General features: G+C 40.3%; 1 protein-coding gene across 1 annotated transcript; it reads left to right on the forward strand.

Annotated features, from left to right (window-relative positions):
* The first annotated feature begins 4394 nt into the window (after positions 1–4394).
* LOC130458891 (uncharacterized) lies at positions 4395–12184 on the forward strand. Its single transcript, XM_056825891.1, has 5 exons — positions 4395–4488; positions 7795–8085; positions 10023–10045; positions 10222–10328; positions 11876–12184. The coding sequence occupies exons 1-5, from the start codon at positions 4480–4482 to the stop codon at positions 12169–12171; spliced, it is 726 nt and encodes a 241-aa protein (XP_056681869.1). The 5' UTR covers positions 4395–4479; the 3' UTR covers positions 12172–12184.
* The last annotated feature ends 8714 nt before the right edge of the window (positions 12185–20898 follow it).

Genomic DNA, 20898 nt, shown 5'->3' on the forward strand with positions numbered 1-20898 from the left:
ATATCATTTGGGGAATCTAGGGGCAGGGAAAGATGATTGACATCACTATAGCTACAAAGAAAAAGGGAGTGTTCAAACTGCACTGACTGGATACAATCAAGCTTTGGAAAGGAATCATAGCTAGAGGCTAGGGTGTAAGAGAAGAGGCTACTTCCAATGGATGCTAAAGGAGGCTTCCTGCCCAGGGGTGGGTGTTCTTGGGAAAAGTTCTGATACAATAGGGGAGACTACCTTAAATACTACCTAAAATAAATAGGGTCCTTAGTATATGCTTATCTCACCCAACTAGGATTATCATTCCCCTCAGTAGTCTCCCACTCAAATCTGAAACTGCCAGCCTGGGATTCCCTTCAGGGTAGATTCCCATTGGAAAAGGGAACAGGTACAAGCTTTGGGATCTCCAACCTATAACCTAGTCCTGAAACTTGGGGTTCCTCAGATCTCACTAGGTCACAAGTTAGATTCCTAGATTCCATGTTGACATCTTGAACAAAAATTAAAGAAAAAAAAAACAGAAGAAAGTGAAATATAGTATATTTAGGCTACATTCAGACTCCATCAAGAACTAGATAGATCATGAGGAGAATTGCTCTAGGGGCTGGCTTTTGCCTCTCAACTTCTAACCAAATCATCTCCAAATATGATGTCAATTGTCTTAACTCTCTCTCTCCCTCTCAACTCAAGGATTTTTCCTTATTAGGGAGGAAGAGATTTGTGACATTAAGTCAGACATTAAGCACTTAGGTGGATTATACAGAAGAGATTTCTTGATAAAAAAAATTTTAAATAATTGCATATGTAACATTTATCCAAGTCTAAAATTATCAGGGAAAGTTGAGAAATGTATAGTGTTCACAAATTTGGTAGCTGGGTAGACATAAAATTTTAGAGTGTTTAGAAAGGAAAAAAACCAAACTACTTGTAATGTTTGTAAGGCCTCTGAGCCTTCTTGTTAACCCCATAAAGATTACTGAGGTTTTCTTAGATTTCTGAGCTGTGACTAGAAGCTCCCAAGGCAGTTTCTCTTCTAGAGAGCAAGTTCCAAAGGGTCTGGCTGAATCATATGGCCCCTAGGAAGGGAATTCCTGTGGAAGAAATTTGAGTAATTGAGTCTCCGCAGTGAGGAACCTTAACTAGTATGACTGTAGGATGCCTGTATGCCCATATCAGTAAGACCCAACATAACATGTGATGCCTTCCTTATTCCATGACCAGAGAAGCCAGATGCTGTAATAGATATATCTGCACGCATCCTAATTCTCTTCCACAATGCCCACCCAGGGCTGCCATTCTGCTGGCTTTCCTTAAGGCTGCTGAGGACTCCAACCAGACCAGCTCTACACAGTCCTGAAATGTCTGCTCAAGATAGCATGGGAGATACTCATTCTGGTGCAACCCAAAAGCATAGAACTAGAACTTTCTTTTTTTTTTTAACCCTTACCTTCTGTCTTGGAATGATAGAGGCTAGGCAATGGGGGTTAAGTGACTTACCCAGGGTCACACAGCTAAGAAGTATCTTGAGAACAGATTTGAACTAAGGCCTCCCATCTCAGGGCCTGATTCTTCAATCCACTGAGCAACCCAGTTGACTTGACTTCTCCAAATGAATGTCTTTTAAAGTTGTTTTTTTTTTAAACACAGTGGCAAAGGTGAGGCAATCAAGTTTAAATGACTTGCTCGGGGTGACACAGATAGGAAGGCTCTGAGGCCAGATTTGAAACCATGTCCTCTACACTCCAGTTAATTCTGAGTCAGCTTTTGATTGATTCAGACTCAGCAACTCAAAACCTCCCTCCCTCCATCCTGCTGCTTTCTCAAGAAAATCATCCTTAGAGAGTTTTTTCCAGCCTCCTCATTACCTGTGAGAGGCTCAGAGGGAAAGGAAAGAGATCTATCAGAAATGCAAGTGCAGACCTGATCTCAGAATCCTTGCTTGAGGCTGATAAAACATGTGCAGGCTTCTGATAGGGGGCTTTGCCTTTTTACAACCACCAAATTCTCCCCTGGCCCACAAATGCCCGCTACAGAGCATTCTAGTTTTAAGCAGACACACTTTTCAGTTGGAACTCTGACACTTCACATTCAGTCCTCTAGTTGGCACAACTTCATCCTCTTAAATGGAATGCATGTAAGTTTCTGTTGGTCCCTCCAATGTACTCACTATCTTTTGATGTTGACCACATAACATAGATACTGCCTAGAAGATGGATGAAGAAGGTACCCAGATGTTACCACAGCTGAGAAGAAAAACAAAAACAAAAACTTGTGATCCAGTTGGTTTACACAGGCACTGGGGCTCCAGATGGCAGGCCTGCATGACAAAATAAAAACTTGTGATCAAAAAATCTCTTTTATACTAGACCAGAGATATTAGTTATTTTCAAAGTACTCTTAGGGGCTAAGGAGATATATGGGTTAATTGGTCAGGTGAGCCAATTCCCTCTTTATTTCCTAGAAACAAAGTTTTTGTTAAAATTCCAATTACTGCTCCTCACAGCTATGGCCTTCCTCAGTCATTTGATAAAGACATTTGTTTAACGGTTTTCTCTCCTTAAAATGTGACTTCCTAGAAGGGTGGGATTCTGTTTTTGTCTTGCTCTGGATCCTCCAACAGTACAAACACAGACATTTAGTCATCACTTAACAAAAGATGGTAGATTGATTGACTGAGATATGAACTCCTAGACTCATCTGATGCCTAATGGATAAATGGGGAAAAGGAGGTAACAACTGATTGATCCAGTTATTTAGCACTGATTACATTACATTGGTGGGGAAGTACCAAAGGAAATGATATAAAAGCTCAGCCCCTGCTCACTTTAGTGTGTGCTGGTTAGTGCCAAGATCCTCTGTAAGCTGGATTTCTGAGTCTGAAGCTTGGAAAGATATCAAAGGTAGGTGTCTCTGAGAAAAGTTCTAGGATTTAGAATGGGCCAGAAGGGTGAGAGACCACCTACTTTTATCATCTCATTTACAGTGGGGAGATCTGAAGCCAGAAAAGATTTTGTTTTTAAGTGACTTAACCAGCTTCAGACAGATTGAAATGAACAGAATTTGAAAGTAGCAGAATTCTGATTTGATCATAGACACTGTCTTTACCTTGCTTACTTCTTGGTAACTGAATAATTTATCTACCTACATATATCTATTTTTTATTAAGTGGGGTTTTTCTTGTTGTTAGGTAGGTGGCACAATTGGTACCTACTGGGTCTGGAATGAGGAAGACATTAGCTATTTTAACTCTAAACCAGTCACTTAACCTCTTTGCCTCAGTTTCCTCTACCGTGAAATGGGGAAAATAATAGTACATACTTTTTAGAGCTGGTAGTGTCAAATGAGGTAACCCTTGAAACTATCATAGTATCTGACTCAGTAATCATATCCTTCCTCAGATTTTAACTACTTCTCTGACTCTGGGCAAGCTACTTAATCTCTCATCTGAGTTTCTCCAAAAATAATATATGTAATAGGACGTAATTCATATGGGTTTTGTGTGGACTAAGGAGGGTAATCTATGAAAAAACCACCTTAAAGCTCTATATCAATTCTAAATATAATTACAAGGGCTTCTGTCCTTGAGCTCAGACTTCCTTTTATTGCTGGAGTCTACATGTATTGGAGATTTTACACTAAGGTTAGGGGGAATAACATCAGTAATAACTGCTGGCCATGATGTTTTATGAAATATATTTGGTTTGAACATAGAAAATGAAGGAATGAGAGCAATGCTCTTCCCGTGCCTCCTTGTCTTTTCTCAGGATCATGGCCAATCATGAAGTGCTAGAACTCTGTTTGATCTGCTTTGAGACAGCCCCTCTGACCGTCATTGTGGAATGTGGGCATGCCATTTGCATGGTTTGCCTCAGAAACCAAACCTCTCCACCTTTGTGCTGTACTCAATGCTGGGAATTCTCCCAGATGAGAACTCTTCAGGGAAACCGTGCCATGTACCCCGAAGGAGAAGGTGTGTGTGAAATACACCAGGAAGACCAGAAGCTCTTCTGCGATAGGAACCAGACCCTGCTCTGTATGACCTGCTCTAAATCAGAGGATCATAAGGACGAGTTCCATTGGCCCATTGCAGTGGCAGCTTTCCGCTGCAGGGTGAGTCATGCAGGGGAATCCTCCAGGTGGTTTAAGGCATCCAATGGTAAAGACTCTTCCTTGCTCCGTTTAGTTGTTTCTACCTGAGTCTGTCCCTTGGATCTATCCCCTGAGGACTCATCCACACACCAGAGTTCAAGCAGTCTCTCTTCCTGCTTTGACTCCCTTCCAGATTGGTCAAAGTCATCTTGTCAGGGCTTTTGAGTTTCTCAGTCCCTCTTATTTCGTGGTGCTAGAAAAGAGTTTTCTTAATAATGTTTGCCCGTGCTTCTTTGACAGGAAGCGATAAAGGAAAATCTGATAATCTTGCATGAACAGTTGGAAAAAGTTGAGGAACTTCTCTCTGAAGAGAATAAACCTTTTGCATGGGGTTTGATGTGGTGGGTAAGTTTTTGGTTGGTCCATACCAATAATACCGTGCATACCTATTTCTGATAGTTCTCATGACAAGCCTTCCATCATTTCTAGCCATATTTGGCAGAAAGGAAACGTTGGTTCCTAGATGCAGTGCCATTTGTCTTCATTCATGCCACAATGAGAGAAGAAAATTTGAATCAAACTAATTATCCTGACTTAAAATTCAATGCTGGATATTTTTTATTATTTTTTTATTAAGCTGTCTCTAGCTGCAGCTGGCCTCTAACTTTGCTGTCTTATTTTAGTTCTCTAATGTGTAGGCCCAGCCTCAAACCCACCTAACCTCCAAGGTAGAGAAGTGGGATCTGTAGTGGGGAGAGGTGATCAACCTTTGAAAATTAAGGCAAAGGGGGGCAGCTGGGTGGCTCAGTGGATTTGAGAAGGAGGCCTAGAGATGGGAGGGGAGGTCCTAGATTCAAAACTGGTCTCAGACACTTCTTAGCTGTGTGACCCTGGGCAAGTCACTTAACCCCCAATGCCTAGCCCTTACCACTCTTCTATTTATTCTTAGAATATTCTTCTATTCTATTCTTAGAATCAATACCCAGTATTGATTTTAAGACAGAAGGTAAGGATTTAAAAAGAAAAATTAAGGTAAACTGAGAGACAATGGACTGAGCATGAACAACTTGTTAGGTTGACTATCATCAATAAATTGGGTCTATGGACTTGTAATTTAAAAAAACAAAACACCAGGTATAGATTACTAATTTTCATAAAGCTTTGGGAAATACAGTGTTGGGTTAGATGGGAAAGACCATGTGATTGGTTATAGGGTAGGTAACATCTGTCAGGTTGGGGCAACTTGATTAATCTCATCAAGAAAATCAGATTAGCATCTTATATGGGACTGGTTGGTAACCATCCCTCTCCAACAATGGAGAAATGTTGATTGTTTTATGGGATGCACTGGCATCTTATAATCTTTCCTAGGATGCAAAACCTACCAGATTTGCTGTCTCCTTGGAAGAGATAAACATTCCAATTGCTCAAGGACAGATGACATTTTTAGGAGATAACTCAAAGCTAACTTGTGCAGCTTAAAGATAAACAGATGTGCTAGAAGTATCCCAAGAGGTACCTAAATGAGGTATAACAACTTTTTTATTATAACTTTAAACTAACGAAGAGGGAAAACTAAATTCTGAACTCAATTCAAGGATATAGAAAAGTCGGCTTTAGACAGATACAAACTCATTAACAAAATTAATAAATAATAATATATATTGTATCCCTTGATTGAACATGTTTGTTTTCATGTTTTCTTTCCCCTTGGCCTGTGAGTTCCTTGACAGCAGAGGCTATTGTCTGCCTTTTGATGTAGCTTCATTATTTGTCACAGTGAATAGACTACAGTAGAAGCTTGATCTATGTGTACTGATTTACTATTACCAAGGAATGATGGTGCAAAGATAGTCCAATTCACTGGTTCCCATGTGCTCGCCCGAGGCCAGTCTTTCAACATGTCAAACCATTTTATTCACAAAGTAGTCACTTCTTAAGACCTGTTTGTTAATGAACTATTATTAGATTAAAATTAATATAACCTAATTTCTATTATATCGATACAGCAATGTAATTGATTTTATAAATGAGTCTGCATCTGTCTAAAGCAGACTTTTCTATATAGATATAGATATATATATATAGAATTGAGCTTCAAATTTAGGATAATCAACAGAAGGAAGGAACTAACATTAAGAGAGTTAGAGAAAGTTTTCTTGTAGAATACAAAAGTTTAGGCTAGAAGGAAACTGAGAATGCAGCAGGCAGGGATAAGGACAGAGAATTCCAAGCATGTAAGACATCATCCAGTGAAATTATTTGGAATATCTGGATGGGGCATCTTGTTTAAGGAACAGCAAGTAGGCTAGTATTACTGGATTCTAGAATACATGGAGAGCAATCAGGCTTTAGGAGACTGGAAAGCTTAGGAGCACATTTTCGTAGCATTATTCAATGGACAAATCAGTGAGGTAGACATATTTTCATTATTCTGCAGAAGAGGCAAGTTATAGGTCTCCAGGGTCTCAAGTAAGAAGTTGAATTTTAGATTCCCACAAATATAATGGCACTTATACAAATTAGATATACTTAAAAAGGAAGTGAGAAATGACATTGAAGGGTCAGTATTTGCCCAATATTTGGCTCATTTGGATCCAGTAAGACAAAGGGTTTTGAGGTCATGTTTCTTCCAGCATGTACTAGAGAAGATTGCAGGATATAGCAAAGTGGAGTTGCTTAATGGGGGGAAGACTTCATGAAAAGTATTGGCATTGTAGCTATTAGGGAAAACCAGACCAAAGGTCTGGTTCAGGCAGAGTTCAGGCAGGAAATCTTGCTGACTATAGGGATGGCCTGAACATTGGAGAGGCCTCTGTAAAGGTAGGTTGGCACAAAGTTGTAGAAGGCTTCAAATTCCTGGCCAAAAAATGTCAGTCATACTTAACAGGAAATATGGAGCTATGCCCAGATTATGAGGAGGAAATATAAAAGCAAAATAGTCAAGGACAATTGTAAAGGAACTCATAGTCAAGTTTAAATTCACATGCTTTCATGGAGCTTATGAATGCTAAGAGATTTGGGAGGTAGACAAGTAATCAAAGAGTAGAGTGATGAATGAAAAAAAATGTTCTTGAGTTGGGAGTTTTAGAGGTGCCTTTAGGAATTGAGAAGCCACATTTGGAATAGGGAAGGAAGCAAGTCTCTTTTTAAAAAAAATAAAATCCTTTACCTTTTGTCTTGGAACCAATTGGTTCCAAGGCAGAAGAGTGGTAAGGGCTAGGCAATGGGGTTAAGTGACTTGTCCAGGGTCACACAGCTGGGAAGTGTCTGAGACCAGATTGGAACCTAGGACCTCCCGTCTATAGACCTGGCTCTCAATCCACTGAGCCACCCAGCTGCCCCCAAGCAAGTCTATTCTATGAACCACCATGCTAGATGGCAAAGATTAGACTGTAATGGATTAGATGAAAGTCCTTTCTTCTTCTGGAATAAGAAAGGTTGATGATAGAGAAATGGTTTGGAGTAGATTACTTGACTGTCTTAAGAATGTCCTAAGATGACATATACATACAAATTTTCTTATTTTAGGGGAGAAAACTAACTGAAGCCAGGGAAGCTCATATAGCTGTCTAGAACTGGAATTCTAGGCTCTTGACTCCTAAATAGCATTGCTATTTGCATTATGCCATTCTGAGCAGGCAGGGAAGAGGAGATATGGGAAGGCCATAATGTTCCCTGAGGTACATCACCTACTGTCTTTGTCTACAGCACCACAAAGAAACGAACGGAAATATGGATCTAAAAAACTTTACACATCCAGGGGAATTTCCTACCAGGACGGAGGATTCAAGGAAGGATGGACTTACTGTGGTGAAGGGAAATAAGAAACTCAGTAAATTCTTCCAGGAGCTGAAGGAGATGGAGATGACACAGGAATATCAAATAATGGAAGAAAAGAAGAAGTGGGAGGACATGATGTCCAACCAAAGGAGTATGTTAACAGATAGAATCACTGAGATAGAGGAAAAGATTCAGAAACCAGATATAGAAATGCTACAGGTGAGACCAGGATAAATTCATCAGGGTCAGTAGCTTGTGAGGACAAAACCTCTTTCATTGCCCTTTCCTAGATTCTCAAAAGATTTCTTTTTGTTTTTTGTTTTGTTTTGTTTGTTTGTTTGTTTGTTTTTGAAAATTTTATTTAGAACATTATTCCTTGGTTACAAGAAATCAATCATATTCTTTCCCTCCCTCCCCTCGCCCCACCCTTTCTGCAGCCAACACGCAAATCCACTGGGTATTACCTGTGTCCTTGATCCGAACCTATTTACATGTTGATGTTTGCACTAAAATAATCATTTAGGGTCTACATCCCCAATCATATCCCCATTGACCCATGTAATCAAGCAGTTGTTTTTCTTAGTGTTTCTGCTCCCACAGTGTTTCCACTGAATGTGGATAGTGTTCTTTCTCATAGATCCCTCTGAGTTGTTCAGATTGATGCATTGCCACTAATGGAGAAGTCCATTACATTTGATTGTACCACAGTGTATCAGTCTCTGTATACAATGTTCTCCTGGTTCTGTTCCTCTCACTGCATCAATTCCTGGAGGTCATTATAGTTCACATGGAATTCCTCCACTTTATTATTCCTTTTAGCACAGTAGTATTCCATCACCAACATATACCACAATTTGTTCAGCCATTCCCCAATTGAAGGGCATCCCCTCTACTGTCTCTTATTTCACCCACTGCTGCCTACGCACATGACAGATCCAAGCTGGAGGCACAGGTTTCCTGGGCATGCATCAGCTCTATAGACCAGTTGGCCCCAGCATCAGCACACAGAACAGTCCTTGAGACTTTCAGGTCAAACTATCTGTAATTTTTTTGCCACCACAAAGAGCACAGCTATGAATATTCTTGTACAAGCCTTTTTCCTCATTATCTCTTTGGGGTACAAACCCAGCAGTGCTATGGCTGGGTCAAAGTGCAGACAGTCATTTAGCCTCCTTTGGGCATAGTTCCAAATTGCCCTTCTGAATGGTTGTATCAATTTACAACTCCACCAGCAATGCATTAATGTCTGGACTTTGACACATCCCCTCTGGCATTCTTTACTTTCCTCAAAAGATTTCTTTTGAGAACTGTTCTTGTGCTCTTCGGTATCACTCCTGTGAGCTGAGATGTCTGATTACAGATAGTTTGACCTGAAAGTCTCAAGGACTGTTCTGTGTGCTGATGCTGGGGCCAACTGGTCTACAGAGCTGATGGAATCCTGTGCCTCCAACTTGGATCTGTCATGTGCATAGGCAGTAGTGGGTGAAATAAGAGACACTAGAAGCATTCATAGCTTCCATGCTGCTCTGGAGGGTCCAGCAAAACTCCATTCATTCCTCTGAGGTCTTTTATTATCAAAAATGACCCCCTCTTTTTCTCCCTGGGAGAGGGAATAGCTGAATGGACCTCAACACAAAATAGGATAAACCCATGGTGACCTAAAAGATATAAAAGGGGACAACTGGGTGGCTCAGTGGATTGAGACCCCGGCCTGGAGTCGAGCTCCTGGGTTCAAATCTGGCCTCAGACACTTCCCAGCTATGTGACCCTGGGCAAGTCATTTAACACCCATTGTCTAGCCCTTAACACTCTTCTTCCTTGGAACCAATACAGAGTATTGGTGAAAGTTTGTTCATTGTTTTTTTTTTTAACTAAAAAAAAACCCTAAAGATCTAAAAGACCTTTTGCTTGGTCCCATTGTTGCAACACAACACAGGAACTACCTAACTACTACCTGGGAGCAAAGGAATAAAGATTGAATCCAGAATCCCACTTTTACAAGTTGTAGTTCAGTGAAATGAAGAAAATAAGAGGAAAGAGCAATGAAGAGCTCCTTTTGAGGCTGGGATGCTATGGGCTTTTAGAGGCTGCTGTCATGGCAAGGGATTAGGAAAAATTCCATAAACTTACTGACTGTTCTTTTTTTTTTCCTCCAGAATGTGACAGAAACATTAAGAAGGTATGATCCTTTCTTGATAATAGATACTTAGTTTAGTCTGGGGCTTGGTGGCAAGGGATTGGGGAGAAAAGCGGTTATTTATTATGTGTTTGCTCAAAATGGGTACAGGAAATAGGGCATCCTAGTGCCATGAGGAGCCCAACCTATCCACTACAAATGATTTCTCTTTTCTACAGGAGTTCTCTAAAGCTCGATTTGAAACTGTTCACCCCCAAACTGACACCTTCTTATATCTTCACGGTGATGAAATTTTCGAGAATCTTTCAGAAAGTCAGCTCTTTGGGTAAGAATCTTTACTTGGGCTTTCCTCACAAGTGTGTTGATACTTTGAAAGTATCCTCCTGATTGTCTCTGCTCTCCAGGCTTGGGGACCCTGCTGTCCTCAGCTTGGGAATGATGCTAGCAGAGACAGGCCCATTTGCCTGGAATATGTCCCAAATAGCATCATTTATCTGGTCTGAGGTAAAATGTGGGGCATAGGACCAAGAAGACCAAGAACAAGTAGATAGAAAGTCTTGTTGGTGCTTCCCAGCAACATTAGGCTTCTAGCTGGGGGCAGTCATGGAGCCTGAGTGGGGGCAGTTTTGCTTGTAGCCAGACACAGAACTTACAGGAAGGAGCATACAGAGAGTCTGCTTCCATGGTGAGTCGGAGGCACTTGGTCCATGGTAAGTGCTTCATATGACATTTTCCACTCATTCAGGAAGGGTGGAAAACAAGAGGAAATGAGGCTCAAAGAGATTTCTTGGGTATCTGGGAAGAGGATGATTTTAGTAGAATTATGTGTCTCTCTCCTAAAATAGAGAAGATAAAGAAGGAGGAAGGATTAGGCACCAGAGTATATATAGTCCAAGAGAAAAGAATTTACTGGATTGAGAGTATAAACCAGTTCGCTCTTCTTGACATCTTCCATGTGGCCTAAGAAACCTCACTTTCTGTTACAGCTTCAGTTCCCTTATTGCTACCTGGATGTAGTGGGTGGGAAGGGTGATAAAAATAAATTACTTCTATAAGATCCCTTCCAGATCTTTGATGCTGTTATGTCCTTTAGAAGTGAAATTAGAGGGCAGTTAGGTGGCTCAGTGGATTGAGAGTCAGGTCCAGAGATGGGAGGTCCTAGGTTCAAATCTGTCCTCAGCCACTTCCTAGTTGTGTGACCACCCTGGGTAAGTCACTTAATCATCTCCATTGCCTAGTCCTTACCACTCTTCTGCCTTAGAACTAATACACAGAATTGATTCTAAGACAGAAGGTAAAGTTTTTTAAAAAAGTGAAATTAAAATCAAGAAGAGTGAGAGAGGCACAGTTGTAAATAACTCATTTCTTTTTGAGGCTGCTTTCTGTGCATTTGTTGGAGTTGGGCAATGAGATGATGCTTTGTTTGTGTGCAGGTGGAAAATTTGCCACACCTGAGTTACATTCTCAGAATCCTTTTAAGTTAAGTCCTCATTTTACATAAGGATGCTTAGGAGATAAATTTGGCTGAAACCCACACTGTGGAGATCCCTTTTCCAAGCTTGTGCTTTTGGTAATGTGCTGTAGGTGTGAATCTCTGGCTCTCTTTGCTCTGCTCACTTGACTGAAAGAATCTTTTTTTCTTTTCCCTCTTTGATTATTATCAAAATCCTATATATTTTTAAATACTGGGAGTATTTATTCATTTTTACTCTTACATTTGATCCTCCAACACTCACTGCCCTTGGTATTAATACTTCAGAACTGTCTTTGTGTTAAGAAGAAAGAAAGATCAGAACAGGATTCAAGTAAGGCCTCCCTCTCACTTGGGATACTGAAGTCTCTTTTGGACTGATAATCTTTCCCTCTCTTTAGGACATAAACTGGGTGAGAACTTCAGATACTACAACTTGTCTGAGGACAGACAGAGGACAATTGACATTTTATCTCTCGATTCCTGTAGTGGTTTTATGCAAACTGTTTACGTAGCTGAAAATGTTTTAGCCAAGACCTACAAGCAAGGACACCTCATACTAACATTTTCAGAATACCTAGAACCACCTTCAGAGTTCTCTAGAGGGACAAATTATGGGGAAAGTTTCTTTCTCTGCCACAGAACACAACCATTGATAAAGGAGTATCCAAATACTTTTGATTATCTATGTACTTAATAAACTTATATTTGCCAAATGCTTCCGGTCTATCGTGTTCAGATTTGGTCAACTATAGCATTATAAATCTAGAGCAGAGGTTTTAACCTGGTATAAATGGATCACCAAAAGTTTGTTAGATAAATTTTACGGGTCTATGATTTCCTGATTTTATACAAAGCTGAACAACATAAACCACTATAGTAAATAGGAGAAAGTTCTTTTCAACATTCCAATGACTTGACTACAACCATTGTTTTGAGGACTTCACTCATGGACAAGTCCATTGGATATACACAATTTACTGAATATTTACTCCAATTTTCACACTCCAGGGATTGAATTTGATGAGTTGATATAGTCCGGAAGAATTCTGGCTTGTCATAAGCCCAGCAACTGAACCCTCTGGTGGGTGGGGTGGGGTGGGGTGGGGTGGGATGAGGTGGGGGGTTAACAAGGAAATAGCCATAAACAAGGGAAACCTGAAATTTGAAGAAAATGTTTCTGGAGGGGCAAATGAACATTCAGGACTTGTGGGGGATGGGAGAGTTCCATGAAGATTCAAAAGGAAAACTGTTGTCCAGAGAGAGATTTTTCTGGTCAGTCTTCTTGTCTAGGACTCTGGGAAAGAGCTGGATAGGAGAGTTATTCTTCTCAAACCCTTTTACTTGAGAGCTGAATGAACCTTCTTGTCTTAAACTGAAGACAACCTTGGATTATAATTTCCCTTAAGGGAACTCAAAGCTATATTCCTTGAAGAGAGTTTTTGATCCAACCATCAAAATTGCTATGGGAAATAGCAGGGAATTTACCTTTTTCCCCCCTCTTCCCTCTTTCAAGAAAATAAATTAGATAATTTTACATTACAGCAGAGCTGATTTAGGGTCTATGTAGTAGGAGGAGGAATATTTAATTCATCAAAAGAAGGCATCTGTGAGGGGTAGACACCCTCTGGTCTGGACTGACTCCATTATAGCTGCCCAGCTTAGTGGAGGAAAACGGAAGGTATTACACCAGACTCAGTCCTGCAACTAGCTGCTCTCTGGTCCCATCATCTTTCAAGTCCCCCTCTCTTACTATTACAGGGGTTACTTAACATGTGAGTGTTTAAGAAGATTTTGATCAACTATTTTCCATTTACCATGGTTTTGAAAACCCCTTTTTGCAAGCAAGTCAGCACAATTAAGCACACTCTACACCTTTACCAAATATATGACTGCTTTGTCTGCTCTACTTCATCCCTGGCCCCTGAAGGCTTTAGGATCTTACTTTGTTGGCAACTATTAGCCTTGCTAAAAAATGGTCATACTCATAACTCTGCCTCAATTTCTCTTCATCACAGATTTTATTATGACAAAAGTTAGATATTATTAGGAAATATTAGTAATCACTTCAAATCAGCATCTCTACTGATTCAATTGAAAATATGCCAACTCCTTGAGCCAGTTTTTGATAGCCAATGGAAGCCAGAATATGGAACAAAGAGAGGCCTGACTTCAATCTCCTGTGCCCATGTTGAGTAGATTATGTAATCTAGGCTAAATCTTGGTCCTGATTTTCACCACTTACACCAGTGGTTCTCCACCTTTCTAATGTCGTGACCCCGCAATAGAGTTCCTCATGTTGCGGTGACCCCAAACCAAAAAATTATTTTGGTGGCTACTTCAAAACTGTAATTTTGCTACAGTTATGATTCGGAATGTAAATACCTGATATGCATTATGTATTCTCATTGCTACAAATCAAACATAATTTAAACATGGTGATTAATCACAAAAACAATATTTAATTATATGCTGAAAATTAATCCAGCAAGAGGCAGCCTGAGTGCTGAGGCAGGAGGTAAGTCCTGCCTGGGGAGGGTGTCCGCAGACGCCACCTTCTTTCTGTTGTTTCCCTCCAGCTAGAGCTGAGGCTTCACTTTGCTGGGGTTACTCAACTCCATTATTGGCTCCAGGAGTTATCCGTTCCAGGACTCATTCTTAACCCTTCCGGAGCCAGCTCCCGGGTGCTCTCTCTGGGTCTCGTGAGTCCAGTCTCCAGCCAACACGGTAAATCCATCGCCCCTCATAGGGGGAGGGATGCTGATAGGTAACTAATATTAGTACAATGTGCAGGCAACACAGTCCCCGTTCTTTCTGAGATCTTGCTGTAAAGTAGGGTGATTTCTCAGCGGCTAAAGCCATTGAAAATATGTATTTTCCGACGGCTTTAGGTGACCCCTGTGTTTTGGACATTTGACCCCCACCAGGGTCGTGACCCACAGGTTGAGAACCGATGTTTTACACCCACATGAAGGCAGAGACATTAGCCTCCACCTCTTGTATTATCTTGTGCAAGGTAGTCAATACATTGGAGTTGAACCAATTGCTTGGTTTGAAAATGGGAAGGGAATTACCATCTAGTCTACTTTAAAGGATTATTGTAAGAAAACAACTTTATGGATTATATTTATATGGGAAATGACTAAATTCTTGGATCTGGGGTTTTTTAAATGCTAGAGAAATGTGAGAAATTTCTTCTCCCTTTGTTCAAATGACTAATTCACTGTCAGCTATTAGGATACTTAAATAAATCCTACAGATGGTTTTTGTGTCATGCTTCATGTCATCACAGCCCCTCTTCCTCCTCCCTTTTCCCCAGAACCTGATGCTCATGTCTAGCTCAGGAAACCAATAACTATTTCAACTCATGCTACCACAATACTATCTTAAATTCCAATAGCATTTGGGGATGGGAAACCTTTCCATGCCACCCAGAAATCTTTTAACCCTTCTGTACTAGGTTAGAGATGAGACTATTGCTTCATTCACACAGAATCAACACAAATTGCTCTCCCTGCTTCCATTCTCTGCTATTTCATCTTAAATTTTGAGTTTTCTTTTGACCACCATGGATATTTTGACAGCTGGTAAAGTTGAGAACATAATATTCCAGCTTATATTTGAAAGAAACAAAAAAGGAAACAACTGGTCCAAACACACTGTTAGAGAATTGGGATTGACTTTCAGGTGAAAAAGTTTCTGCTTCTAAGAGTATTTTTGTATACCCTTTCCATTACCTTCCTTGTCAAGTCTAGTATGGACAAGCTCAATAAAATCCTTTGGGGTCCCCAAAAGGTGGGAAGGATAATGACACAGACCCATTTAGGGGTCAGAAAGGCCACTGAAGCTGGTGGCAGGCAGGGGTGAGGTCTACTGATCACAGCTAGTATTTTGTAGAGAAAGTTACTTGGCTAAGGGATTAGGCAAGCTTTTCTTTCACATGGACAATGCATGGGAAAGATTTACAAGATACACACAAGGGATTTAGTTACCTCATGGAATCTAGACAGTTTTCTATAGACTGATAAATCAAATGTCAGTATGTAACTGTCTAACCCACTTTCTCAGGGAATGCATACATCAGTGGTTTTTGTTTTTGAAGAACATTCAGTTTCTGTGAGGAGGGGTAGATAGGAGGGGTTTGGGGGTCTCATATGATGCCTGGGCTACATGTTTTGTTTTTTAAACCCTTACCTTCCATCTTAGAGTCAGTACTAATCATTGGTTCCAAGGCAAAAGAGTGGTAAGGGCTAGGCAATGGGGGTTAAGTGACTTGTCCAGGGTCACACAGCTAGGAAGTGTCTGAGGACAGATTTGAACCCAGGACATCTCATCTCTGGTCCTGGATCTCAATCCACCGAGCCACTCAGCTGCCCCCCTGAACTACATGTTTGACTAAGTTATGGCTGTGATTTTACTGGATGCAGTACTAGGCTTTCCAGAGATTTTTTTGATGGATGCCTCTGGCTGTCCTCACACTTAATTAATCTCATGTCCACACTGTCAGTGCCAAAGATCTCCAATTTCTTCTAATTTGCTTTTCCTGTCTTTCATCCTGCGGACTACAGAATGACAGATCTTTCCACACACTGATTCAGCACTTTACTTACCTTCACTGCTACTTTCTCATTCCCTTCCCTCTTTATTTCTTTTCAAAAGTTAAACTAATTAATTTGTTTGTTTGTTACATTAAAATACTCAGGGGGGAAGTTAGATGAGCCAGGACTAGAGATGAGAAATTCTGTGTTCAGATCTGATCTCACTTCCTCTAACTGTGTGATCCTGGGCAAGTCATTTAACCCCCATTGCCTGTCCCGTATGTCCCCCTAACAAGTAGAAAAGATTGTCTTTTGTCTAACCTATCATTTAAAAAAAATGTCTCTAATAACCTGCGATCTTAGAATCAATACCATGTTTTGGTTCCAAGGTAGAAGGTAATGTTTAGTCAATATGGGTTGAGTGATTTACCCAGGGTCACACAGCTAGGAATATCTGACAAACAGGACACAGGAGTCAACATCACCCAGCTGCACTGGGGATCTTTGCACTCCTTCCCTGTCCCTTCCTCTGGAACACTCCCTGGAATGTCCATGGGAGGAGTAATTTGCAGGATGATGGAGAATTCCCAGGATATGAGAAAGCAATACCCCAGACCCTTAGTAAAAAGTCTAGAAACCTGAAATCTCTGCTGTGGCTTTTCCATCACTGACTACACTATCTGTAACATCCTTGAATAGATACTTTCATGCCTTAAGATGAAGTCTAAACCGCAGTTCTTTGGGTGAGAACCTGCAATTCACTCTCCCACCACAGAATTTGCTCTCCCAAAATAATAGTTTTATTTGGGAAATGGTCCCGTAATTTAATAGCCACAAGTTTTTCCCCCTCAAACAGAAGCCCATTCATGATATCATCAGAATTCTTCTAGGGAAAAAAGCCAGTAACACATAAAGGTCTTGGAGTCAAGAAGACCTGGTTCTGAAATATGCTAAGTCAACTAAGGAGTCATTTAACTCTCAGAGTTTATTCCACAGGACTTCCCAAGTCCTTACGGAATTAAAGGTCCCTTATGAGTCTCATAACTTAATAGGCAATGAAAATAATTCTGGTGCATATGAAGAGGATGACATACATCACCAATGAACAACTGCACAGAAGTATATAGAGCATGTGTACGAGAAAATAAGAGGTTGTAGCTGTACAGGTATCCTTCAGGTAGGAGTTACCAGGTCTGAGTGTTCACTGGTGGAGAATTTCCTACAAGGCTCAAGAAAGGCTCTTCTTTCTTTCTTTCTTTCTTTCTTTCTTTCTTTCTTTCTTTCTTTCTTTCTTTCTTTCTTTCTTTCTTTCTTTCTTTCTTTCTTTCTTTCTTTCTTTCTTTCTTTCTTTCTTTCTTTCTTTCTTTCTTTCTTTCTTTCTTTCTTTCTTTCTTTCTTTCTTTCTTTCTTTCTTTCTTTCTTTCTTGGAATAAGTATTCCAATAATGTTTGTAAATATATAGGAATTGTGCAGAGTATGTTAAGATATTGAAGATTCATGAAAAAAGAGGATTTATAGAGGGGTTATTTCATTCTTCTAACATAATGTTATGAATATAGTAGGTATTAAATAAATATTCTTTGATTTGTTGATTGACATAAAAGGTAAGTGGGAGGTCTGGGAAGGGTGCATCTTTTTAACTGGCCAATTGATTCCTGATTTGATCTAGAGAAAAGGCCTCATTCAAAGAAGATGATTGGAATACTTTTTTACCTGAATGGTGTCTGATAATATCTATTTTATGTCACACAGTCCTCCGCCCCAACATTGAAGATAGGCAGAGAATATACATAAGTAAGTGACTACAGTAACCTAGTTTGGGTAAACCCAAAGAACCAAGCTTTTGAACCAAGAACTTACTATTTGACAAAAATTGCTGGGAAAACTGGACCATCTTTCTTATACCAGTTAAATTCAAAAGGAATCCATGACAAACCTAAAATGTGATTTAATAAGCACTTTAAGGGAGCATGGAAAAAAATTACTTGTCATATCTCTGGAGAAGGGAAAAGTTTATGACTAAACAACACAATAGGAAGTCAAATGGATATTTTTTAAAATTTTATTTGATTAGTTTAGAGTATTTTTCCAGGATTACAAAAATCATGTTCTTTCCCTACCCTTCCACCAACCCCTTCCCATAGCCAACGCACAATTCCACTGGGTTTTACATGTGTCATTGGTCAAGACCTATTTCCATATTATTAATATTTGCACTAGGGTGATAGTTTAGAGTCTACATCCCCAATCATATACCCATTGACCCATGTGATCAAGCAATTGTTTTTCTTCTGTGTTTTCACTCCCACAGTTCTTCCTCTGAATGTGGATAGTGTTGTTTCTTGTAGATCCCTCCAAGCTGTTCAGGATCATTGCATTGCTACTCATAGAGAAGTCAAATGGATATTTTTGATTGCATTAAGTTAAAAAGGTTTCTACCAGTAAAACAAATTCATTCAAAATTAGAATGAAACAAGGAAATTGGGGAAAATATTTTATAGCAAATTTATCTGTTAAATGCCAAATTTCTTAAATATATAAGGAATTAAGTCAAATTTATGAAAATAAGAGTCATTCCACAATTTTAAAAAATGGTTGAAATATATGAACAAAGAGGCAGGTAGGTGAATGGAATGCCAGACCTGGAGTTAGGAGGACCTAGGTTCAAATCTGTCCTCAGACACTTCCTAGCTAGACCTCTGACAAATCTCTTAACCCTGATTGCCTAGCCCTTGCCAGTCTTCTGTCTTAGAATTGATACTAAGGGGGGCAGCTGGGTAGCTCAGTGGATTGAGAACCAGGCCTAGAGATGGGAGGTCCTAGGTTCAAATCTGGCCTCAGCCACTTCCTAGCTGTGTGACCCTGGGCAAGTCACTTGACCCCCATTGTCTAGCCCTTACCACTCTTCTGCCTTGGAGCCAATACACAGTATTGACTCCAAGACAGAAGGTAAGGGTTTAAAAAAAAAAAAAGAATTGATACTAAGACAAACGGTAAGGGTTTTTAAAAAAAAAGATACGAACAAGCAGTTTTTAGAAGAAATGAAAGCTCTAAATCACTACTAATTAAAGAAATGCAAATAAAAACAATTATGAAGTGCCACCTCATACCTATCAGATTGGCTAACAGGAAAATACCAAATTCTAGAGGGAAGATGGAAAAACAGACACTAATGCACTAATGTAGTATTTGTGTGTGTGTGAAATCATTAAGCCCTCTGGGCTATTTACTTCTTTAGAAGCTGTGCCAGTTCATTTGCATATGTTGTCCTCATGTAAACACAAAACTAAAAAGCATATACATCACTTCTAGAGGCTCATCTTTGTCTTATTTCAAACACAGAACCAGAAACCTGGCATAGATAATCTTTGCTTAGACAGTCCAGTGTTGTTCAGTCATTTCAATTCTGCCCAGCTCTTTGTGACCCCATTTGGGGTTTTCTTAGCAAAAATACTGGAGTGGTTTGCCATTTCCTTCTCTAGCTCATTTATAGATGAGGAAACTGAGGCAAATAGGTGACTTGCTAGGTGACTTGGCCAGTATCACAGAGCTAGAAAATGACTGAGGCCAGATCTGGCATTCTATCCACTATGCCAATTAGCTGTCCCCTAGCTGATAAATACTACTCCCCACCCAAGACAAAGGCCACAGGTTCTTAGATTTTCTTTTTAATTGAAAGAAAAAAATGAGTACCCTGAGCTCTCGAGATTCCAACATGAACATTTCCCAGGGTCACTAAAATATGAGAGAAACACGTTTGTGATCCTGAAGTGCACAGCTACCAATCTGGGGACAGGCCCCAATCACCTGGTGTTTCAGTAGCCTGACAATTGTTCTCCGTTCGAACTTCTTAAAGTTCAGATCTGATCATGTCACATCCATACTCAATAAACTCCCAGAGGTTCCTTGTTATCCCAAAGATCAATCCCAAAATTCTCTGATTGATTTCAAAAGCTCTTGAACACTATGACTTCTTGGGATATTCAGGGAGAACTAGCACCTCTGGGGTGAGGGCTTGCTGAACACCTTCCAGGGCTGCTCATCCATCTTTGGTGTCCACCTGTCACCTCACTCTCACATATGCCTTCCAGAAGCTATAGCATGCACAGCAGCCCCATCTTAAAAAAATCTTCTGGGTAGATGGGCTAAACCAGGTTGGGGTTAACCAACAGTCTTCCAGTCCTTCAGGGAGTTAGGGGAATGTCTACCCTAAGCATGTAAAGACTCCCCAGTGGAATGGGCAATGAGAATGATTTGTTCTGATGTAGGCACTCTAGAGTACTTAGAATCTGAAGACACCAAGTTTATCCATTCCATCCAGGGCCAAGGACAGTCATCTTGGCTTTTGCCTTGTCAATGGACTTCCATGATTCTGGAAGAGAGAGTGAGGTTGAGGACTTTGTATAACTCTGCTGTCAGGGTCCAGGATTCCACCCACCACCACAGAAGACCAAAAGACAATGCAATCAAGCAAAAGGGTCATTTATTGAACTGGTATGCAGCAGCAGCACACCAGGGGAGCCCCGCCATAGAGTTCTAATCATAGTCTGGGGATGCTGGGATATATATCCCCTCCAGCATGCCCCCCCAGTCCCTATCTGGTACATACCATTGTTGGAATGTTTGCCAGCATTTATGGTCCCTAAGTTCTTATCTGGTACCTACTGCTGGAATCTTTGACATATTAACTTCCAAGGCCTAGCAGTTTCCTGCTCCCTCACTGCCTCACCTAAATCCAATTCATGAGCAAGTCAAAGCATCATCCTGTGATGCCTCTAGTCTTCTTAAAAAGGAGGGAAAAACATTTCCAATGACACTGGCCTTCAAGTTGTTCTTGAGTACACTCCATCCACCTCATGACTTGGTGGCTTTTTTAGGGGCTGGCC

The sequence above is a fragment of the Monodelphis domestica genome, chromosome 4 (genome assembly GCF_027887165.1).
Source record: "Monodelphis domestica isolate mMonDom1 chromosome 4, mMonDom1.pri, whole genome shotgun sequence".
NCBI lineage: Eukaryota > Metazoa > Chordata > Mammalia > Didelphimorphia > Didelphidae > Monodelphis > Monodelphis domestica.